Source organism: Muscardinus avellanarius, assembly GCF_963383645.1.
Source record: "Muscardinus avellanarius genome assembly, chromosome: 12".
In the NCBI taxonomy this organism is placed as follows: Eukaryota; Metazoa; Chordata; class Mammalia; order Rodentia; family Gliridae; genus Muscardinus; species Muscardinus avellanarius.
In genome coordinates this window covers 8320876-8345410 of record NC_137798.1, presented here as the reverse complement: position 1 = coordinate 8345410, position 24535 = coordinate 8320876, and the positions used below count along the sequence as shown (strand labels likewise).

General features: G+C 43.3%; 2 protein-coding genes across 2 annotated transcripts in view; one reads left to right on the top strand and one right to left on the bottom strand.

The window, feature by feature from the left end:
- Positions 1-23560, top strand: part of GALK2 (galactokinase 2) — a gene marked incomplete at both ends in the record, with an annotated part of 111725 nt that extends 88165 nt beyond the window's left edge. Inside the window, 2 exons of the mRNA XM_080707019.1 lie at positions 9013-9214; positions 23344-23560. Coding sequence (XP_080563145.1) covers positions 9013-9214; positions 23344-23560 — 419 coding nt within the window. The remainder of the gene's footprint in view (positions 1-9012; positions 9215-23343) is intronic.
- A 336-nt stretch (positions 23561-23896) lies between these two features.
- The window catches only part of FAM227B (family with sequence similarity 227 member B), a gene marked incomplete at both ends in the record, with an annotated part of 169385 nt that continues 168746 nt past the window's right edge, over positions 23897-24535 (bottom strand). The window contains one exon of the mRNA XM_080707018.1: positions 23897-24055. Coding sequence (XP_080563144.1) covers positions 23897-24055 — 159 coding nt within the window. The remainder of the gene's footprint in view (positions 24056-24535) is intronic.

The window sequence follows — 24535 nt, the reverse complement described above, 5'->3', positions numbered from 1 at the left end:
AAACTTAGTGAGGTCCTTCGCAACTTAGTGAGATTCTGTTTCAAAATAAAAAATAAAATATGGCTGGTGGTGTGGCTCAGAGGTAAAAAGTCCCTGGTTTAATCCCCAGAACCAAGAAAAACAAACAAAAGCACTATTGGTTCTCTCAAAGCAGAGCATCCCCCCACCCTTTAGCTGGTTTGCCCTACACCTTCTCATCTTTCTAGACTGCTGGAAGGTCATAGTCACCGTGCCCCCTGGTGCCCTCAGCTTGCCCGAGTTAAACATCCAGGGGCCCAGGTCAGGCAGCAACTGGCACATGAGTGTCTCTTTGTGGCCTTGGGGCATTTTCCAAAGTCACTAAAGGCAGCCAAGCTACCCAGGTGCATTTTGGTGGAAAAGCTGACCCCCCCGGGGGGCAACTTTCAAACAAAGGAAGTGTGAGTGGGTCAGCTCCTGTCTCACATCATCTGGGGCCAGTTCTGAGGGGCTTTCCACGTGTTCCTGAGTGACCCGGGTGACTGGCCCACGTTGTGCCCACGGGTGGCGAGCTCATCACCGCATCTTGGTTGCCTGTCTCGCTTCCTGTCTCATTTTCCTTACTCCTTCACCCTGTTTCCTGCAGTCCTGCCAGTTACACCCCGCTCTTTGTCCCAGGCTGTGCTTTTAGGTCATATCGTGTGTGTGTGTGTGTGTGTGTGTGTGTGTGTGTGTGTGTTGAGGATTGAACCCAAGGGCATTATACTTCCTAGCTACATCCATAGCCTTTATTTATTGTTTTTGCAGTACCGGGATGGAGCCCAGGGCCTAAGTAGCTGAGGCTGTCCAGGAACCAGGATCCTCCTGTCTCTGCCTCCCGAATGCTGGAATTACAAGCATGCACCTCCACGCTTGACTCATAGCCTTTTATTTATTTATTTATTTTTGTTTTGAATCAGGTTCTTAATACATTGCTGAGAGCTTCGCTACAATACTCAGACTGGTCTCAAAACTGTGAGCCTTCAGTCTCGGCCTCCCAAGCACCGAGGTTATAGGTGTGCACCACCGCACCCAACTCTTGACTTTGTGTGTCTGTGAGGGGCGGCCTTAATCTCTGTTGTCCTTTATCTTTCCTTCTTTCTTTCTTTCTTTCTTTCTTTCTTTCTTTCTTTCTTTCTTTCTTTCTTTCTTTTTGTGGTACTGGGGATGGAACCCAGGGACATTCTACCTTTTTTACTCTTTTAATTTCTGAAACAGGGTCTCCCTGAGTTGTGAAGGGCCTTTCTAAGTAGCTGAGACTGTCTGCGAACGAAATCCAGTCTCCGCCTCCCGAATGCTGGGACTACAAGCTTGTGTCACCATGCCCTACTCATCCTTTATTTTTCTAATCAGTGATTTCTCTCTAGTAGGCTATTAGAGAGTGCTGCATCTCAGGGAGGCTGACATTTGATTGTAACAGTTACACTGGCTCTGTATGACATGCTGACCCACGCTCCCCTTTCTGCCATGAATTCCTGACGTAGAGAGTTTTACGGAACCCAGGCCACATGCAGATGCCTACAGGGACCAGGCAGACATATAAGCTAGCGAGGCAGACTGAGCTCAGGCCACGGGGAATGGCGGGAAGTGTGGAAAAAAAATATATGTGCTCAAGCCGGGCCTGGTGGCACATGTTGTAATCCCAGTACTTGGTAGGTTGAGACAGGGGGATCGCAATTCGCAACCAAGCCTCAGCTACTTAGTGAGGCCCTTTGCAACTCAGTGAGACCCTGTTTCAAAATAAAGAATAAAAAATAGGGCTGGGGGTGTAGCTTGGAGGTAGAATGCCCCTGGGTTCCATCCCTAGTACTGCAAAAATGTATATATACATATACATATACATATACATGTACGTGCTCTGTTCCCAGGTAGCAGCTCCTCAGACCCAGCCAACTGCTCCTGTGCAGGCAAGCTCATCCCAGCTGGACTTCCGGTTTTTGCAAGATTTAGAATCTTCTGTAAAATTCCCTAGTTTATAGATCATATATGGGCCAAGAAGGCATCACCACGGATGTCCGGCCACGGCCCTGGGTTGTTAGTTTGGTCTTCGTGTAGCGGGTGCAGCAGAGCCTGTTAATCCTCAGGTATGTGGGTGGCTTCCTGAAGAGGCTGCCCCAGCTCTGAAGCCTGCTCTCCCCAGGCCTTGAACACTCTGCCTGTTCCTAATTTGGGCCATTGGCCATTCTCTCTTTGCAGCTAGAACGTACTGGCTCAGGCCCGTCTCCTACTACTGGTTCTCTGCCACCAAGTTCTGTGTTCTTAGATCACCTTTAGCATTTCTAGCATTTGAATATATACTGTAGTTGGTCACCGTCTAACAGTCTCATAAGTGTGTGTGTGTGTGTGTGTGTGTGTGTGTGTGTGTGTGTGTGTTACTGGGGACTGAACCCAGGGGCATTCTACCTCTGAGCTCCACCCCCATCCTAATTTTATATTTTTATGCTGAAACAGGGTCTCCCTAAGTTGCTGAGCCTGGTCTAGAACCTGTGTTCTTCTTGTCTCAGCTTCCCATTTACTGGGATTTTCACAGTTTATCTTGTCTGTTTAGCGGAATTTCTTAAAGCGGGGTCTTCTATGTCAGGCATCTCTCTTGTCATTTGAAACCTGGTATGGGGCACATGGCAGATGCCCAATTGAAAGTGTTGGGTGGCCATGGTTAGATGGCCGTCCCACCCAGTGTTTTTGTCATTACTTTAGTTGAAAGTGAAGTCATAAATAGGAGGCCACCAGCTCTTGTATGCAGAATTTAAAATTAAGTCAGCACCCACATGCCTATAATCCTGCTGTTTGGGAGGTTGAGAGAGAAAGATCCTGGGTTTGAGACCAGTCTCAGCGAGTTAGCGAGGCCCTATTTCAAAATAAAAAAATAAAAAGGTCTTGAGGTGAAGCTCAGAGGAAGAATGCCCCTGGGTTTAATCTCCAGAACATCAGTCAGTCAGTGGGACTCTTTCGGAGATTGAATAGGCATGTCCTTCATTTACTGTTGACTTTCTGTTCTCAGAGCTGCATGAGGAAAATGGTTTTCGGAGCATGTCATCCATTTTGGACACGCCCTTTTCCACCAGAACTACAACCAATTATAAAATAATAAATTAACCAATTACCTATGCCCTGGTTCACATTCATCGACTGGAGACGGTTGTGATCATAAGCTATGTAGCCATCCACCTTTTTAAGGTAGACGTTACTAGGCATTTCTTTGTCATAAAGGTTGCCTAAAAGAAAAAAAAGTATAACTGGATAATCATTAAGATGATTTATTTCCTAGTTCTTTCCCTTTTATTCAAAACACATTTTATTTGTTTTAGAAATCTCTCTTCTACCAGGTCTATGAAACCGAGTACAATATTGCTAGCCATCCATGATGAATATTAAGGCACACTGTGAGCCCTGGAGCCTGCAGACCTTTAGCGAACTCTCCCCGCTTACTGGTGAAGATGCTTCCAAGATCAGTTACGGAAACAGGTCTCCTCTGGGTTCCCTGTTGCATTTGTTTCATAACTGTTCATTAGCCTAGTTTTTTTGCTATTGTGTTAAAAAGGAGCCAAACCGTTCATTCGACAATGGCTTATTGAGCCCCTACTGTGTGCCAGATCCTATTCCAGCTGCTGCCAATAGTGTGAAACTGGACAAGGCTCTTGCTGACCTTCTAGTTGTGGGACATCGCACAAACCAGTGAACAAATGAGCGTACAAGAAAGTGTGGGACGGTGATAAACTCTGCAAACTAAAAAAGAGAGACTGTGTGTGTGTGTGTGTGTGTGTGTGTGTGTGTGTATGTACAGGGGATTGCTGGTTTGTGTTGTGGCTGAGGGAAGGTCTCTTTGAAGATGTGGCACCCGCGACCTGAACGACAAGAAGGGGCAAGCCATGTGAAGATGGCGGGGAAGAACATTCCGAATCAGCCACCACACTGGGCCCGAGGCAAGAGCCTGTGTGTGTTCTGGAGCACAGTGGCAGGCCCGAGTGGCTGGGGAAAGGGTAGGCAGTGAAGCATGAGTCAGAAGGAGAGGGAAGTTTGGTCCTAGCAAATAGAATTTACTATGCAAATAAAAGTTATTTTACAAGATGAAATTTTGCAGTTTAAATGTACGTGGCCGTGAACATGTCGATTTCAAATTTGGTGCATAATTTCAGAATTGGATTCAGTAATTATTTAAGATCCACATGGGAGAAAACCGAACTCCATGTGGTACATCCAGCCTTGAAGCCTTGGGTTTCTCGTGGACAGGATAGGCCACAGCAGTATTGTAGAAGAATAGCATCCAGCGTTCTATCTTAAATCAAATTTGCCTTGGACGCAATCACTGAGCAAGCAATGAACACAGTAAGAAACGGTTTCCTTCATCCTTTAATGTAATAATGGCTCTCAAGGATTACAAGAGCTTATAGGCGGATGGAACATCTGGTTAAAAAGTTAGCTGGACAGGGAAGAAAGCTGTTACGGACAAAGTTTGGGATTTTCTTGGATTTGGGGGTATCTGTACAACAACAGGCACCTGATAAGTTGCCAGCGTATGACAAGCCAGAACCCTGGATCCAGAAAGCATTTGTGACACTCAGCCAACACAGAACCGCTCTCCCTCCCAAAGGGTGGTCTCCAGATCTATTGTAGGCTTTGGCAAGGTCTTTAGATCACAATGGAAAACAGATGCCCTTCCCGCCCTTTTCCCAGTGCATGGAGTGACTACCGTTAGGAGGTCTGAGCCAAGGTAACCTCTCACGCATCTTCAGAGTGCTGCCCAGCAGAGGCTGCATTAGAGGTTCCTCTTGAGAAGGCCTCTGTGAAGCCCTTCCCCTGCAGGAAGAAAACAGGCAAGAGGAGCTGCCAGGATTGCGAGGTTCCAGTAATCTGCTTGGCACATTCTGGATGTTTGCCGTCACAAAGCAAAGTACCAGGCCTAACGTTTAATAGAAAACATCTCTCCGGACAGTTTCGCCTTTAGAACCTTTAATCCTAAAGGAAAATATCGAATCTGAAAGAAATATGTAATTTAAAGGGAAATAAAAGCATACTCTTCCTAATGGACTATGGGATGTTATAGTAGTGTATGGCCCTGAAATGTGCTTGGATATGATGTTGAGAATCCAGGGTATCAAAAATCACTATAACTTCCTGATTAAAAGAGGCTTATTAAACATAACAACTGGATACATATAATATGTGTGTGTGTGTGTGTGTGTGTGTGTGTGTATATATATATTATATAATTTGTGAACGCTGTATCTGGGCATAAACCAACTACATTTAAACTGGGGACAACTTGGAAATTTAAATATGGACTGGAAAGGAGACAATAATAAGGAATCACTGGTAATTAATTGTGTTACATGTGACAGTGATATGGTGTTTGTGTGATAAAGTATTCTTATTTTATAGAGATGCGACTCAAATATGTAAGGAGGAGATAAGTCACTGTAATTTGTTTGAAAATACTTCAGCAGCAAGATAGCAATCGAAGCAAATATGGAAAATGTTAATCATGGTTCAGTATAGGTGATGGGCTTATGAAATTTGTTATAGTATTTTCTCTATTTTCCTGCCTGCTTGAAATTTTTTTTTTAGTACTCAAAGTTTAAATTTTTGCTTATCAGAGCCTGGTGAGATGATTTGCCAGCGAAATAGCACTGTTTTACAAACATAGAAGATGTTGTTTTATCACGCCCTTTATGTTGCAGACATAAACGGCAGTGGGACCTGGAAACGAGGTGGTTTTTTTAAATCCAGGGAACATTGCAAAAAAAAAAAGGAAACGAGACCCTTCCCTGCCCCCGCCCCATGCTCCGAGTCTGTAACTCCATCTGTGAGAGGTAAAGTTGTTCAAAAGTAAAACTGAAACATATGGAGTCCTGAAGCTGGTATTTTAAACATTTTGCTTCAGCCTCTGTTTTTAGAAAAGGATAATCTTAAGCTCCAGTTCTCAGAGTTCCCACGGTTATCCTTCCTTTCAGCATGTGCTCCAAAGAGGATTTTAGAACATGTGGGAAATGACCGGCACCGTGTCCGGCGCAGAACACCGGCCAGTGGCCCTTTGACTCTCCTGCTCAGAGATTTCGGGAGCTGTTCCTCCGTCCTCCCGTGCCGTTTCCTCGTACGGCACATTTTCATAGGCCAGGATTGGGCCTTGGGAAGACGCCTTCCCTTGGGATGTTTTGACACCCAATTCTTAAATCATATTCCCATCTCAATGGAACTTATCGTTGGAACGAGATTCACACCGCAGTGCAGGCTGATTCACATGACCCTGCTACTGACGGAACAAAACATGTTGTTGTTGTTGTTGAGGGTGATTTTTTCCCCTTTACCTATGTTTTATTTCTAAGTTTACTCTCTTTTCTTATTTTTCATCCACACATGGTGTCAGCGGTTGTACATTTAGTAGCAAAGGGAATCCTGCTGCCCCCTTTCCTTAAGCTTCAAAAGTTTGTTGAACTGTGAATAGTGGAACCATTTTTTTCTAAGCAACAATGTCCAGATAGAGGTATTTTGACTTCCAATTGGCACTAAAAATAAAGCCCTAATCATGACCATCAACTGTAAACACTACTGAGCTCCTGCCATGTCAGGCACTGTGGGTGGGATTGCAAGTGAGAGATTGTACTGGGACATGCGTGGAACTAGGCCTGCGGCCTGTCTTCAGCCATTTGGAGACTCTTTGCTGAGATATAAGAAACAATTACTATGGAAAATGTATGATAAACACCAAATGAGTGCCATGGACTGCAAGCGTGGTACAAATTTAAAGCCGCAAAATTGTTTCCAGCTGAGGCCCTCATGGTTTAATGGATGATATAAAATGTAATCTGACTCTTCAGAAGGAGGTAAAATTTTGACCGAGAGACGAAAGGGCAAGGAGCTGTTTGTGTGTGAGGCTAATGAGTATATCCAGACACAAGGAGTTGTTAGGGTCAGTACAGATAGGCCAGTTTGGCTGAAGGGAAGAAAGGGGCTGAGGATGGTGGGAGACAGGGATGCCCATCAGCATACCGGCTCCAAAATAGCCCAGGGGCAAGGGGCATAGAAGTGTAAATTTGGGTAAGAAAGTGGGAATAAGAATAAAGGATAGTTACAAGATGCATTAGGGGGAAAAAAAAAAGCTGGTTAGATTTTATTTCTACACAAAGGTCCTTGTGTGAAAGAGAATAGAAAAATTCACACAAATTGCATCATTTCATCAAGGCACATAGTTAACTTTAAGTTATATCTTATTTGACTTACTTGAGAACTTTTGAAAGAAAACTTTAAAATTCTTCATGATTAATGTATAAGAAATTTGCCTTTGCCTATGTAATCACGAGGCTTTCACACAGTCCCCTCCCCCTCCTCCCTCCTCATGGTTGGCTTAGTGGAGGTGCATCGTGGACATTAGGGTTTGCATTCTTGCTGATTGTCATTCTATCTGGAGTGAGGTGAAATCTCAGTGCAGTTTTGCTTTTTTCCTTTTTCATGATGGCTAAGGATGCTGAACATTTTCTTCATGTATTTGTTGGCTTTTGCATTTCTTCTTTTGAGAAATGTCTTTTTGGTTCATATGCCCCTTTATTGGCTGAGGTGCTAAGCTTTTCTGAGGTCTGTATATAGTCTAGATATCAATCCTCTGTTGGAAGAGCAGCTAGCAAAGATTTTATCCCATTTTGTAGACTCTTCGTGCTAAATAATATTTTTTTAAATGAAAGTTGTATATGTATTAAAGGACCCCTGTTATTAGATATTTGGGTTGTTTCTTTTTTTTTGCTATGATAAATAATGTTGTGGTATATATAGGTACATATATAATTATAAATAAATATTAAATACATATAAAATAATTGCACTGTCTTTTCCCCTAGGATATGTTTTTTGTAGTTATTTTCAGTTGTGTTTTCTATGGAAGGAACAGTATTTTCAGTTGTTTTTCTCTGCCTCAGGGTCAGACATCTCTGTTGTGTTCTGCTTCAGGCACTCTCTGGACGTTGACCTTGGGCACACCACTTCACTCCCCTGGGCGCCTGTCTTCTCTGTTAAACAGGGATCACTTTGGTAATTAGCAAGTTTAAAGGAGAGGGGAACTAGGACTTCCCCATCCTCATTCTAAAGACAGGTTTACATAGTAATTGGATAATGTAGCTAGGATGGGAGGAGGGGTCTACGTGAAAGAGACACCTTGCCGGGGGAGGAACCTTACAGGGAAGTTTACTACGTCAGAATTACTTACGTAAACAAGATGGAGGTCATGGGTATAAAAAGTCCGGTCCACGTGCTGTATCTTTGGTGGGGCATTCATTTGAACCCCCCGGCCCCAATGCCATTCTGGCATGGGGCTGTAACTATCTTCTGTATTTCTATATTTTTTAAATAAACTTCTTTAAATATCCAGCAAGGTAAATGTGTATTTACCCTCAGCTCAGGACAATAACCCATACTTTTTTCTGTTTTTTTCCTGTTTTTCTGTTTTTGGGTTTTTTTTTTTTTTTTTTTTTGGTGTGTTTTGAGGGAAATTGTGTCCGGGAATCTAATGGGGGTCCCTGGGAACATAACAGGGAACATAACATAACATATGGTCCCTTAAACCATAACATATAATCAAAACTGTAACATTCTGTATTTCTATCTTTTTAATAAACTCCTTTAAATCTTCAAAAAACAAAAACAAAAAACCAGGGACCACCTTGCTCATCTCCCCGGGCTGCTGAAAACTAGCCAGGGAGGCTTCCCCGCGGCTCCCAAGGGCTCAGTGGACATCCCTTCTCCCTTCCTAGGGGACGGCTTAGTTTCCTGCAAGTGCTTGTCTGATGGTGCTGAAGGAAGAAAACATACCTTCAAGATTTTGTGCGGAATTAAGAAGTAAAACTGATGTCCAAAGAGGCACATTTTGACTATGAAGATTTTTTTTTTTTTCAGTGAAATAGAAATCTACTGAAAGTCTAAGGCATTGATGATGAAGACTTCCCCAGAGGGAAGTCCCGGAATCGGTCTTTCTTTGTCCCAGGGGGCTTAGGAGACTCTCTAACCCCCTCCCATGCCTCTGTTCCTCAGTGCGCACCTTCAAACTCCACCAGCGCGCCCAGCACGTGTACAGCGAGGCCGCGCGTGTGCTCCAGTTTAAGAAGATATGCGAAGAAGCCCCCGAGAACACGGTGCAGCTGCTGGGCGAGCTGATGAGCCAGAGCCACCGGAGCTGCCGTGACTTGTACGAGTGCAGCTGCCCTGAGCTGGACCAGCTGGTGGACATCTGCCGGTGAGCGGAGCGCCGTGGGGGTGGGGTGCCGCAAGGAGCCCCGCTTAGGTCAGCGGGGGCGTGCAGCGGTCCAGAGGACTCGAGCCACGCTTTCCACTTTCCATCTGGGGGTAAAGAGCCAGCCTTGTTCCCTTCCACATCTACAGGGGGGAGTGTTTGAGACGTGGCCTGTGGCTTTGTGAGGCCAAGTTTGGAGCCGGTGTGCAATCAGTTCTTCACAACATTGTGAGGAAGACTTTCCATCTTCAGATGGCTCAGCCTTTCAGGAAGGCAACTCTTCTCAGACATGGGCCCTGTTGTTACTCTCTCTGGATATTTTTGTTCTTTTTTTTTTTTTTTTTGTGGTACTGAGGGTAGAACCAGGGGCTTTTCTACCTCCAGGCTGCACTCCCAGACCTATTTTATACTTTATTTGGAAACACGGTCTCACCAAGTTGCTGAGAGCCTCACTAAGTAGCTGAGGCTGGCTTCAAACACGTGCGATCCTCCTGTCTCAGCCTCCCAAGCGCGGGGATGACAAGTATGAGCCCCGATTACTCCTGGTATTTTAATTATTGCACTTGCTGCTGGGCCAGAAACTCCTGTCAGGTGTCCTAATGAAGTTGAACAGTTTCATGTAGAAGAAGGGAAACAGCTAAGGGAGGCCTCCGGCTGGAGGGGAGCAGGGAGTTTGCTGAAGGGACCACTCAGAAAGGCAGCATTTTCCGCCCTCCAGGTTTCATGTGGCCATCTGGAGAAATCTCAACTCTAGAAAGCACAGTTTATACACGATCAGTTGAGATATGAGTGGGAAGAGAGATACTCTTTCACAAAACCTAAAAAAAAAACCTTCCTGATAATTGTGAAAGAAAGGAGGTGATGATGAGGGGGTTCCCTTGCCCCTGGGGCTCTTGCCTGACCTGGGGAGAGCTGAAAGGGGAATTAGGAGAACTCTCCAGTGGCTCCATGCTATTTCACTGTGAGAAGATAACGTAGTGCTGCGTGCAATTAGCAGTGGAAATATAATTAACCACTTGGCGCCTGTGGCTTGCCGTGCTCGGCCACACTCCCAGCCCAGAGGTTGAGCCGAGGAGCTCCAGCGCACATGGGGCCGCGGAGCCCAGCTGTGGAGGGGCCAGGCCGGCTGGCGCGAGGCTGGCTGCGGGCCCACTCAGGCCCAACAGCCTTCCAGGGCCGGCTTCCCTAGAGATACTCTTATCTGAAAAATATCAAGGGCCCAGAAAATGGAAGGGACAAAAATCATTCAGTTCTGGAAATAAGAAGCGAATTGATTTGTGCAGAAACGAGGTCAAAGTGACTTTACCTGGAAGGAAAAGGGACGGCTCTACTCTTACCTGGAAAGCCGTGGTAAGCATCTGCCACCCTCCAGCCATTCTCTATGGAGCGTCCTTTACTGGGGCTCAGCTGGCTAGCACTTGGTCTTATGGGGCTTACGTTCTTGTGGGGAAAGAGAGAAATGGCATTTAAAAATAATTTGAGTCAGGCATGGTGGCGCACACCTGTAATCCTAGTAATTGGGAGGCTGAGACTGGAGGATCGTGGATTTGGCGACCACGATTGGAAACTTAGACACTGTTTCAAAATAAAAAATAAAATAGGGCCGGAGCATAGCTCAGAGGTAGATGCCCCTGGATTGAATCCCTACCACCCTCCCTCAGTAAAAACAAAACCCCTTGGGCAGTAGTGATATGTGTGTACAAAATTTAGAAGAGATAGGAACTACTAGATTGAGGGTACTTTTTCATATGGAATGTTTGAAGAGGCCTCTGAGGAGGTGGTGGGTGAGCAGAGACCAGAAGTACATGCAGGCATGCGTGCAGCGAGCGAGGAGGCCTGAGGTTCACGCTGTCAGCCCTCACGGTGGGAGGCAGTGCAGGAAGGAGAGAGGACCAGGTGCTGGCTAAGAGAGGCCCGGGAGCCACACCACACGGGAGGACTCTGGCTTGGAGAGCAGGGCGGCAACGGAACAGCTAAGCGATTCAGTGCCGGGTATGCCTTGAAGGAAGATTCTAGACAATCGTTGTGGGAAGACAGAGGGGAATCAAGATGACTCCTGGTTTGGGGCCAGAGAGACTCCTTGTTTCCAGAGAAGCCACATCTTTGGCAGCCATTCTCCATAATGCGGGGTCAAAAATACCTTGTAGCACCATATGTTATTTGAGCAGGAAGGAGCCTCAGATCTGAGAAGGCCGTAAAGGTGAAGGGATTTGAACAAGTTCACAAAATAAGGTAGTGGGGAAACTGGGCTCCCAAGCCACGGCTTTGCCAAACCTGCTTTTGATTATACTCAGATGTGATCTGATTTTACCTAAGTGTAGAAATGCTTCAAACCTGCTTTCTTTCCTTGCTTTGAAGTCTTAAGATTGGGAGACTTGGTTGTTGTCATTTCCAGCATTTGGACACTGCAAAACCATGCTGAACAGGGAGGCAGAGTCAGGTAAGACTGGGCTGGAAGCTGGGAAGCCTGAGTTCCAGCTCTGCTGCCCTGCATTCTGACTCTGTGACTTTAGAGCATTGCCTTTCTATATGATGGCTAGTGTCTTTCTATTCTAGCAATCTATAAGTCTACATATTTTCCTGAATGTGGCTACATCTTAAATGAGTTTGGAAGAGCACCTTTTATTTATTTTTAAATTTTATTCAGGAAACTTCCTTTCCTGGCCTCTAGAGCGATTCTGAGTATGCTGTTTCCATCTGCTGTGTTAATTTTCTATGAAAAGAACCAGGGTGTTTATTATATGTTTTTGTTTGGAAAACCAATCGCTAATTATCTAACTGAATTTCTACTTATCCCATTACCCTATAGTTCCGGATTTCCCATACCAAAGTATTACCTTCCAGCATACTGAAAATACTGGCCAGAAGTGTTGTCCTCAACTTCTTATCTAATTAATATTTTCTTTGCTGTTCTGTGACCAGCATATAATACTCTGCAAATATTCCAGCCAGATATTCCAGTTGGCTGGTTGTACTGAAAGGTCCATTCATGGATGTTTTCCTTCTTTTCATCAACATGTATTTAAAAAATATTTATGTATTTATTTATTTTTATTGGTGCATTTCAGTCACACATCTTAATGTGGTACTAGATGGCAGAGGCATACATGCACAGTCACTCATTCAGCCCTCCCCCAGTTCCCACCCCATTCCCTCCCTCTCCCTCCTTCTCATGTTTGGCTTAGTGAACGACTGAGATGTTTGTGAATGTGCATCATGTACATTAGAAGCTTTCTCTCTCCTCTCTCATCCCCCTCAGTTAGGTCACCTTATTTGCTTATCAATGGTTTCTCCTGCTTCATCTAGAGTTCCTCCTATGACCCCATTTTCTCCCTAGCTTCTGCATATTAGGGAGAACATCTGATTTCTTATTTTTTGTGACTGGCTAATCTCACTTAGCATAATGTTCTCCATTTCTATCCATTTCCCTGTAAATGATGTAATTGTGTTATTCTTTATGGCTGAGTAAAATTCCATTGTGTACATATCCCATAGTTTTGTAACCCCTTCATCTGTTGATGGGCATCTTGGCTGGTTCCATAGTTTGGCTATGGTGAATTGTGCAGCTATGAACATAGATACACATGCATTAGTTTGGTGGTTGGGTTTCCATTCTTTTGGTTAGATATCCAGAAGTGGTATTGCTGGATCATATGGTTAAGCTATTTAACCTCTATATTTTACATGGATATTTGTATACTATGTGAAATTGAAGATGAATCTCCATCTCAAAATCTGCAGCACGTTCTTTTATGTGGATGTTTAAGAAGTGGGATAAAGCAAGAAGAAAGGGTTAAGAACACTGCAAAAGATGGTAGGACCAAGATAAAGGATGGTTAAGTGGGAAGGTCAGATGGTGGAGGAGATAGTAGTAAAAATGGGGACGACTCAGAGGAGCAGTGGAAATACTCTTAGGCTCTGGTTCCTTCGGAAGCTCCATGAATCTCTGGGCCAGCAGAGGTGGTGTGTGTGTGTTAGGAAGGCTCTGGCAAGGCCTGGCATGGACCATTGGCGCTACCAACTCAACCTCGGATGGAATATTGCTTGAAGTACCACACCACATCCATACTTCCCTGGCTCCTTAAAATATGTAAACATCAAATGTGGAAGGTGAGCCAGGCCTGTAATCCCAGTACTTGGGAGTCTGAGATGAAAGAATCATAGGTTCAAAGACAGCCTCAGCAAGTAGTGAAACCCTAGGTTCTCAACAACCTAGTGAAACCCTGTTTCAAATAAATAATAATAATAATAATAATAAAATAGGGCTGGGGTGTGGGGGTGTAGCTTGGAGGTAGAATGCCCCTGCGTTCAATCTCCAGGAGTAAAAGAAGAAAAAAATGGGAGAGGGGGAGGGAAAGGAGAGGGACAGAGGGAGAGGAAGAGAGAGAAATGGTGTGACTGAGTGAGGAGAGCCTGAGCAGGTTGGTTGTTTTTGGAGGTAGAAACACCAAGGGTAATCCTTAGATCACCCTCCCTGGCCCACCTGTGGAACTTAAAAATTCCTCCTGCAATTCTGAAAGCTTCTTGGAAACTATTCCCATGAAAAGATAGCTGAATGAGTGAATGAAGGACTTGGATATCTAGAATGCCCAAGTCACTACAGTCCTATGAAAATCTTAGTGTGGTCTGAGTAAGACCATGTTCAAAAAGGTGTCTCTGGGTAGTTAGCCTATAGGGCAACGTTTGGGAAAACTTTATGAGTCAAGCGGAACGGAGAAGAGCAGAAGAGAATCACCAATGCTTGCTATGTCTTAGTGGAGCCATTTACTACTCTTCAAAAGAAAATCAGTTTAGAATCCAAAGAAAGGGCCAGGGAGGCAAAAGGAAGCTACACTTACGCACTTAGGCTCTTTATTTATTTTTTATTAAATTAATGTCAGAACTTTAATTGTCTGAATTGAAATAATGAAGGGAAAAGATGATGTTTGCCAATTATAAAGTATCTTTTTCCAAACGCATGAAATGTGAATTTAAAGAAATGGGCTAAATTTTAAAGCAGAGTTACCGAGGAACAACACGGTTCAGTTTTGAAACCAAGTCAATGATATGTGAGACTGCACATTTGTTATTGGCTTCCTGATTTTCTTAAGGAAAGATAGTTAATGGCTTTTATTAATGTTTTGACACTTGTTGAAATTAGAGGAAATTCATTGCTGTATTATTGCCCAAGCTATGAAGGAAGAAGACAAATGGCGGACCTCAATGGACCAACAGTGGGCACAGAAGTTAAGTTGCTCGGTTTTCCTCAGAAGCCCTTCGTCAGCTTTCTCCCGCAGCTGGGCTTTCAGCCTCCTAAGTCCATTCTCCCACCGGGTGCGAGTAGGAAAGAGCGACGTGCAAGTCGTGTGTGCTTCTTTACGTGGGAACCTAAGTGCTAATCTGCACACCCTGCCCAGGAGAAGGGAGAGAGACGTGCGCACTGCGCTCTGGGCTTCCTCCTGGGCCTGCCTCCGTGTTCAGAGACACTGTTCATGCCACTTGCTTACGACAAAGCAGCTGTCCAGTGGCCGTTAGCGGCTTACATTTCTAAAATAGATCTGTAGCCACCTTTTTAAAATGAAGATAGTATTTTAATAAACTCTAGCATAATATAATACAATATAATTTTCAGTGGGCTTGTGGTTGGCATACAGGAAAACTTCTATTTTTTTAAGATTGATTTTGTATCCAGACACTCTGCTGAATTTGTTGATCAGTTCTGTGAGCCTTTTGGTTGAGTTTGTCGGATCTTCTAGGTATAATATCATGTCATCTGCAAATAAAAAGAGTTTTACTTCTTCTTTTCCTATTTTTACTCCTTTGATTTGCTTCTGTTGCCTTATTACTCTGGTTAGAGTCTCAGGTACGATATTGAAAAGAAGTGGTGGATATCATTGTCTTGTTCCTGTTTTTAGGGATCTCTCTCAGTTCATCCCCACTTAATATGGTGTTGGCTGTGGCTCTATTATATATTGCCTTTACGATATTGAGGTATGCTCCTTCCATCCCAATTCTCTGCAGTGCTTTTTGTGTAAATGGGTACTGGATTTTGTTGTGATTTTCTAGCATGTTGTTGAAATGATCATGTGATTTTTGTCTTTAATTCTGTTTATGTGGTGAATTACACGGATTGTTTTTCATATATTGAACCAACTTGCATCGTGACTTGGTCTGGGGATGAGCCCATCTTAGTCTTCATCTATAATTTTCTTGATGTGGTTTTCAAGTTGCATTGCTAGTATTTTGTTGAGCAGTTTTGCATCCAAGTTATCATTGATATAGGCCTGTAGTTTTCTTTCCTTGAGCTGTCTTTATTTGGTTTGGGTATTAATGTATATTGGCTTCAAAGAATGCATTTCGGAGAGTCCCATTTCTTTCTATTTTGTGGATAGATTGAGGAGTATTCAGATTAGTTCTTCTATAAGGTTTTCATAAAATCCACCTGGGAAGTGATCTGGCCTGGGCCTTTGGTGGTTGGCTCTTTATTGCTACCTGTCTCTTTGCTATTGGTTGGCTTAAGTTTTCTATATCTTCTTGATTCAATTTAGGAAAGTTGTATGTGTTTAAAAATTTGTCAGATTTTTTTCTAGGTTTTCCATTTTGTGGGAGTATAGTTTTGAAAAGTAGTTTCTGATAATTCTCTAGATTTACATGTTGTTGGTGGTAATATCTTTTTCATCTCAGTTCTCTTTCTTTTGGTTAGGTTAGCTAGTAGTTTATATTTTTCAAGAAACCAGCTTTTGGTTTTGTGGATTTTTTTATTTTTTTTATTCTTTGATTTCTGCTGTGATTTTAATAATTTCCTGTCTTCTACTGGATTTAGGGTTAAACTATTCCTGTTTCTCAAGGACTTGACGTTATATCATTAGGTTATTTATTTGATGATTTTCTGTTCTATTTATGTGAGCACTCAGAGCTATTAATTTTCCTCTTAATACTGCCTTCAAGGAGTCCCACAGATTTTGATATGTTGTGTCACTGTTTTTATTTGTTTCTAGGAATTTCTTAATCTCTCCTTTTATTTTTTCTATGACCCATTCCTCATTCAGCAGTGTGATGCTCAGTTTCCATTTGTTTATGTGGTTTCTCTGCAATTTCTTATAATTGATTTCTAGCTTCATTCCATTGCGGTCTGAAAAGATGCAAGGGATTATGTCACGTCTTTTGAATTTGCTAGTGCTCACTTTGTGGCCTAGGATGTAATCTATTTTGGAGGAAGTTTCGTGAGCAGCTGAAAAAAAAGTAAACCCAGCTGGTATTTGGATGGAATATTCTGTATGTGTCTAATAGGTCCATTTGGCTTATGATGTTTTTTAGGTGTGAGGCATCTTTACTGACCTTTTGTCTAGAAAATTGGTCTAGTGGTGGGAGAGGAGAGTTGAAATCTCCCAGTATTATTGTATTGGGAGCTATGTGTGACTTAATTTCCCAAAGAGTTTGTTATGAAAGTGGTGGCACTTATATTTGGGGCATAAATGTTGACTATCATTATATACTCTTGTTGGACTGTTTCTTTTATCAGTAAAAAATGACCTGCTTTGTGTCTTTTGATAAGTTTAGGTTTGAAGTCTAATTTGTCTGTTATCATAGTTGCTACTCCTGCTTCTCTTCGAGTTTTATTAGCATGAATTACCTTGCTCCAGCCATTGGTATCTTTACTTGAAAGGTATATTTCTTGCAGGGAGAATATAGATGGATTAAGATTTTTAATCCATTTTGACACCTTATGTTTTTTGGGGGGAGGGATCTGAGGCTATTTATATTCACTGTGATTATTAAGAAATGAGTTTTAATTCTTAACCTTTTGAGTTTTAACTTCTGTTTGAGTTAGTGTTTGTTCTTTTAGCTTAGTTCTTTGTTTGATGGAAGTCATTATTTCTCCAGTTCTGGTACTATTTATTAATTCTTCTTTGTAATTAACCTCTTTAAATATTTTATCTAGTGCTGGTTTGGAAGACATAAATCCTTTCAGCTCCTATTTGTCGTGAAAGGTTTTTTATTGCTCCTTAAAATTGAGAGATATTTTTGCTGGGTAGAATAGTCTTGGCTGGAAGTTATTTATTTACTTATTTATTTTGGTGGTACTGGAGGTGGAACCCAGGGGCTTTTCTACCTCTGTGCTATATTCCCAGACTTATTTTATATTTTATTTGGAAACAGGGTCTCACTAAGTTGCTGAGAGCCTCACTAAGTAGCTGAGGCTGGCTTTGATCCTGTGTGATCCTCCTGTCTCAGCCTCCCAAGTGCTGGGATTACAAGTGTGCGCCATCATGCTTGGCTTTGGAAGTTCTTTCAGAGTTTGGAATATGCTGCTCCGGGTCCTCTTGGATTTCATGACTTGGTTTGGGGAGTCTGGAGTGATTCTTATTGGTTTGTCTCTGAATGTGACTTGGTCTTTTATTTTTATGACCTTTAAGATTCTCTTCTTGGCCTCTATGTTTGTCAATTTGATTGTTATGTGGCATGGTGAATATTTTCTCTGATCTTGCCTACTGGGGGTTTTATATGTTTGCTGCACTTGTATGTCTACCTCTTTTTCTCTGTTTGGAAATTTTCTGATATTACTTCTCTGAAAAGATTATTGAATCCTTCGGTTTCACCTTCTCTTCCCTCTTCTATGCCTATTATTCTTAAGTTAGTTTTTTTTTTAAATGGGCCTGTATTTCTTAAATGTCCAATTCATGCTGTCATATTGTTTTTTCTAAATTATATCCTATACATTCATTTTTGAAGTGGTCATCTTCTATGAGTGAGATTCCATTTTTCATGTCTATTTTATTGTTTATAGTTTGTATCGATGCCTTCACTTCAATTATTGCATCCTTCACTTCTTCAGAGCTTTCTTTCTGATTCCTGTTCAGGGTGTTAGATTTTTTTTTTTTTATTTGTTCCTTTTTTTCTTTTTCTTTTTTTTTTAATTGGTGCATTGCATCATATATCACATTGGAGTACAAGACTTGAGAGGATATACAAGCACACATCATCCAATTAGCCCTCCTCCAGCCCCCATCCCATTCCCTCCCCCTCCCTCGATCCCATGCTTGTTTGGTGATTAACTTTGATACATTTGTTTATGTACCTCCTGCGTTTTAAAGAGGCTCCATCCTCCCCTATTCCATACCCTCTGATTGGTCACCTTAGTTGCTTCACTATAGGGCCCTTTCTATAGCTCGACCTCTTCCTGTTGCCCCTTTCCTCCTAGTTTTTGCTGATTAGGGAAGCATCTGATTTTTATTTTCTGCGATATTTCTCTGTGCATGCCGCTTTGCAAGTGCCAATCCCACTCTTGACGGCCCCAGTAGTGGCCTGGCTACCCGGTGGACTGATCCAGACCTCGCTGGCTCAAGCAGCGGCCTTGCCTCATGGGAGGCCCCTATTCTGGTCTCGCTGGCCTCGACATCAGCCTAACCCCTCAGCTGGCTCTGATCCCAGCCTTGGAGGCCCCAGTAGTGGCCTTGCCTCACGGCAGGCTCTGATGCCGGCCATTGGCCCCGGCACTGGCCTAACTCCTTGGCAGGTTCTTATCCCAGCCTTGGAGGCCCCAGCACCGGCCTTGCCTCATGGCAGGCTCCGATGCTGGCCGCTGGCTCCGGCATCGACCTAACCCCTTGGCGGGCTCCGATCCCAGCCTCGGAGGCCTCAGCACCGGCCTTTCCTCACGGTGAGCTCCGATCCTGGCCTTGCTGGCCCTGGCACCGGCCTAACCCCTCGGCAGGCTCCGATCCCGGCCTTGAAGGCCCCAGCACTGGCCTTGCCTCACAGCAGGCTCTGATCCCGGCCTCACTGGCCCCAGCATCGGCCTAACCCCTTGGCAGGCTCCGATCTCGGCCTCGGAGGCCCCAGTAGTGGCCTTGCCTCATGGCAGGCTCCGATGTCAGCCATTGGCCCCGGCATTGGCCTAACCCCTCAGCAGGCTCCGATCACTGTCTCGAAGCTCCAGTACCGACCTTGCCTCATGGCAGGCTCCAATCCTGGCCTCACTGGCCCCAGCGCCGGCCTAACCCCTCGGCAGGCTCCGATCCCGGCCTCGGAGGCTCCAGCACCGGCCTTGCCTCATGGCAGGCTCCAATCCCAGCTTTGCTGTGTCCGTCGCTGGCCTCACCCCTCGGCAGGCTCCAGTCCGAGCACCCTCTTCGCCCAACCAATTGTCCCACGTTCTCGAGGGTGCGTGGTGGTAGCATTCTGCCTCTGGGGTCATTACTTCAAAGGTTCCAGGTGTAATGCATCAGATCTCTGCCTCCCCTGAGTTCTGGCCACTGCCATTGCCACTGCCGCCACCATTTCAAATCCTTCTCAAGCTCTTTATCCACTCTGAATGTTGTCCAGTGTTCCTAAGCATGCATGACAGTAGCATTCGACATTTGATGTAATTTCTCCAAAAAGATAAGGTTGGTAAGATCCGATTTCTGCTTCTCCTACTACAAGTCTCCACTGCCATCGCAGAAACCGCTTTCAACACTGCCTTTCTCCTTGGTCTCCACTAAACTCTCTCCGTATAGGTGATGTCCAAGATTCTTAACAATATAGAGAAACAGCAGTCCTCCTTCACGGGGAATTTTTCCATAAGTTCCAGTGCATTTGGATAAGTTTTGTCTGCATCTCCAGTGTCCTGGCATCCGCCACAGCCTTCTTAAGACCCTCTCCGATATTTTTCCTTTTTTTCTTTTCCTTTCTTTTTTTTTTTTTTTAAATAAGAGAAGACAGTATATGTGGTTTGAGGAGGTAGTGCGATCAGGCACTCAGTAGCACTGTGACCCGGTCAGTTTCCCCATGGGTCCAGCGTGCTCCGCAGTACTCGCCTGGGGCCCAGAGTCCTGCAACCAGGGCCCCAGCTGGCATGCCCTGCGCGACCCCTGCCCGGGACCCAGGGTACTGGGCTCAGTTTCTCCAGGGGTCTGGCATGCTACACGCGGTCTGGCCCGGGGCCCAGTGTCCCTCAACCCAGGCCCCAGCTGGCATGCCCTGTGCAACCCCTGCCCAGGACCCAGCATCTTACTGTGCCCGGCTTCTCCAGGGGTCTCTCCTTTTTTTTTTTTCTTTCAGGCTCTCTATAAATTCTTTTCAGAAAACCTGTATCATTTCTACTATTAAAATTTTGACTTGAGGCCAGGCGTGGTGGCACACACTTGTAATTCCAGAGCTTGGGAGGCTGAGATAGGAGGATTGCACAGGTTCAAAGCCAGCCTCAGCTACTTAGTGAGGCTCTCAGAAACTTAGTGAGACCCTGTTTCCAAATAAAATATGAAAAGAGGTCTGGGAGTATAGCCCGGGAGTGTGCGCCACCATGCCTGGCTGTTTGTATTTTTAATAATTGACATTTTAATTTGGGTTAGGTGAAATCTCAGGGAAATTTTTGAGTTACATCTCTGATTGCTAATGATAATGAACATTTTTCTTCACAAAAGAAGAAATACAAATGGCCAATAAATATACAAAAATATTTTTGATTTTTTTGTACATTTATTGGCCATTTTAAATTTTTTTTGTGTGGTGAGTTTCTCGACTTCTTTGTATATTTTAGATAATAGCCCTTTATCAAAGGAGCAGCTGGCAAAGATCTTCTCCCATTCTGTTAATTCTCTCTTTAAGTTCTTGATAGTTTCCTTTGCTACATAGAAGGTTTGGTTTAATGAAATCCCATGTATTAATCTTCCTTTTAATGTTTTGTGCCTTTGGATACCTGTTAAGAAAGTTTTTGTTAGTGCTTCTATGTTGAATTGTTGGTCTTACATCTTCTTTATGTAAATGTGGAGTTTCTGGTCTAATTTCCAGGTCTTTAATACATCTTGAATTATTTCCACTTTTTTTTGTGATACTTGGGATTTAACCCAGGAGCATTCTACCTCTGAGCTACACCCCTATCCTTATTTTATTCTTATATTTTGAATCAGGGTCTAAGTTGTGGTGGGCCTCACTGAGTTGCTGAGGCTGGCTATGAACTTGTGATCCTTCTGTCTCAGCTTCCCAAGTGCTGGGATTACAAGTGTGCACCACCATACTGTTTCACTATTCTTTCTTACTGTAAAATCTGCATTGGTCTTCTAAATTTTCATATCTCTTGGAATTTTAGGGATGGACACCTAAAGGCATCTTAAGTACTAGTGAGAAACACTGTGGATAGAATATTTATGTGTGTGTGTGTGTGTGTGTGTGTGTGTATGTGTGTGGTGTAGGCAGCTGGGCAGGCTGTGCACTACTTCTGGGCAGCCTTCGGTGTGATAGCACTGTTCTTTATACAGGAAATTTGAGCTTTGATGACTTGACCATGTGCTTGATGCAATCTAGTCTATTTTTCCTCTGTAGTTGGCAAGGTTGAGACCAAGCAATTCTGGAGACTTTAAAGTGAATGTTTACCTAGAATTACTTTTAGCTAGGGCTGGGGCGATAGCTCTGTGGTGGAGTGCTTGCCCCACATGTATGGGCTTAATCTCCAGTACAAAGACTTCTAGCTTCTGCTCTATGGAAACTGACAGGAGTCTCAGGAAAATAGGTCTCCTGGCACAATGCCTATGGCTTTGCAGTCAGATTACAAACAACACTCTTCATTGGCTCTAGGTTCAACTTTTACAAGCATAGCTTTTGAAAGTAATAGCTTTGAAAATGCAATACAGCACACCATGGAGTCCACTAAAGACCATCGGAGACTTGGTGAATAGAATTCAGCAAAGTGGCAGGATATGGGTTATAGGAAATCAAGAGTGTACGTTGTCCTTTTTGAGTCTTTCAGAGGTGCTTCAAGGACACTTGTTTCTCATAGCATCTTTCACAGTGAGAGAGAATTTTTTTTTAATGTGGTTGCATGTGAAAAGTTTTTTGGTTTTTTTTTTTTTTTTTTTTTTTTAATCAACAAACTGCTACCAGGTCCTTTGTGAGAGCCTGGGAACTTGGAACAATGCCAGAATCCCAGGGTCAGAGAAACTTTTCAGCCTGGATGATAGGAGCCTGGGCTCAGTGTAGCTTCTGGGCCATAAGCTAAATGTTTGAGGATAGGAGGAGATTAGTAATCGTTCTTTGTAAGTACTGTATTTTTTCCGTCTTTAAACATCTATTTTCATCTGAAAGCATGTTTTACTGAATAAAACATGATGAAATCAATTGAGAAATTATTGAGGGAAAGATGAATTACTGGTGTACAATAATTCTGATGTCCTAGAGTAGGGGTAATATCCTATTGATATTTTCCAGGAAGTAAAATAGTTCATTTAGATGGAAAAAAAAGAGACAAAACTATGCTAAATTAATTATGGAGTTTTTAATCTGCAACTAATTTGGAGTAAATTTTATTAGGAAGAATTAATTGGAAGTATATGTTGACTTTTATGGTCAGGATAAATTGCATCAGGATAAAGATGAGGGATCCTGATACTTGTGTGAAAGTTCTCCCACTTTGGTTCAAATATTAGGCTCGAGATTGTTCCTGGTTGATGGTGACTAAAATGATCTCTTGCTGCGTGGTAGTTTATGTAGTTGTTTCCATCCCAATCAGACACATCTCATCTGATGAAAAATTCTGAGTCCTGTTGTTAGACCAGTTCCAGAACATGCAGAGAAGGTATAAACCCATAGAGGTACCATGTTCATGGTGGAAAGTTTGCATACTTTTCCATTAGAAATTCAACCAACCAAGCAACCTAGAGTTTAATAGGTTCTTTTTGTACTGATAAATTCACTTAGAACAAATCTAGGTTATCAGTTATAAGACCCTGATTTTTTGGGGGGTGGAGGGAGCTGGGTATTGAACCCAGGGCCTCACCTGTGGTAGGTAAGCACTCTAGTCAGCTACACCCCCAGCCCTACGAGTCTGAGTTTTTCATGTGAAATAGCTAAGCCATAGAGTGCAGCTGCTACACACATCATCAATTGGCTAATTTATGGGATCAGGACTACATGGGGTTATTGTCAGTTCTCACAGAATAGAAGTACTGCTGTCAGTTACTCTTTGGAGTCAAAACCAGGGACTAGCTTTAGGTACGATTTAAAAATTCCCAATCACCTCCTGAAACGGTATAAATTGCTTAATGTCCTAACGTGTTTGTCATATCCCCAAAGTGTCCGCATGCTCAGAACCCAGGATAGGCTATGTGTTATGTAAACAACAAGCATGTCCCCGTCATTCGATTAACATGTGCTGTCTTCTCTCTCACTGTTCTTAGGAAGCATGGGGCTCAAGGGTCAAGACTTACGGGAGCAGGCTGGGGAGGCTGCACAGTGTCCATAGTACCTGCCGACATGCTGCCCAGCTTCCTGGCAAACGTGCACGAAGCCTACTATCAGAAGAGCGACCGCAGCTCAGCACGCGAGAATCAGAATCTGTTTGCCACCAAGCCTGGAGGCGGGGCCTTGGTTTTCCTTGAAGCCCAAACAATGTAAAAAATCTCAGGGAAACTATTTAGGGCATTTAAGAACTGGCAGGACTTTCTATGCCACAGTAAATGAATCCTCTTTCTGTTTTATATTATGATGAATGGTTGCTATGATCGAGATGTATTTCCAAAGAAATGGTTGAAACTCTCTCTGCTTTAAAATGATTATTTTTCCATTTTAAAATATGGGGTTTTTTTTTTAAACCAAGAAGAGCCAAAATTGCACTTGGACAGATCTTTTAAGGATGATTTACTAAGATTTATTGGTTTGAAGATTTTAAAGATGAATGGCGATGTACACTCGGAATACAGGGTTGGCCATGAATTGAACACACTCCTCCAGTTAAACTGATGTGGGACTGTGGGCTTCTTCTTGAATGGAGCTCAGTTCTGGCCTCCCGAAGTATTCTTCTTCCTCAAAGAAGTAGTCATCTGTTATTATAGATGATGACGATGGAGATTGCGATGCCGTAAATTCTCTCTGGATTTTAGCATCAATACGCTGTGAAAAAATACATATCTAAGTAGTCACAGACTTTCTTGTACATTATATTGAATGTGAATTTCTCCAATTATCAAGACAGTAAGGATCACTTTTCTTGGCAAAATATTAAAAGAAAATTAAAAACCACATGTCATATGTCATTTTCAATTTCTTTGGCCCTGAGCTCACCTTGATCACTTAATAGAGAAACTTAAATGAAATACACTTTATGTCTCTTTCTCCGTTACATTCAAATAGAGGATTGTGATGATAATTCAGATGATTTGATTTATTCATGGAATTTACTTTCTTTCCACTCTATCCTGTTACCTTTTCTCAAATTCCCCTCCAAGCTCAAATGCCCGCTCCCTGTCTGGGGAAAGCCACCCACGCTCACATCTCCTTCTGTGCATCCAGCAGACTTGGCTGACTGCATGGTGAATAGAGTAGGTGTGCAGTTTGTGGGTGACAGTGAGTGCGGGAAAACTAAAATGGATT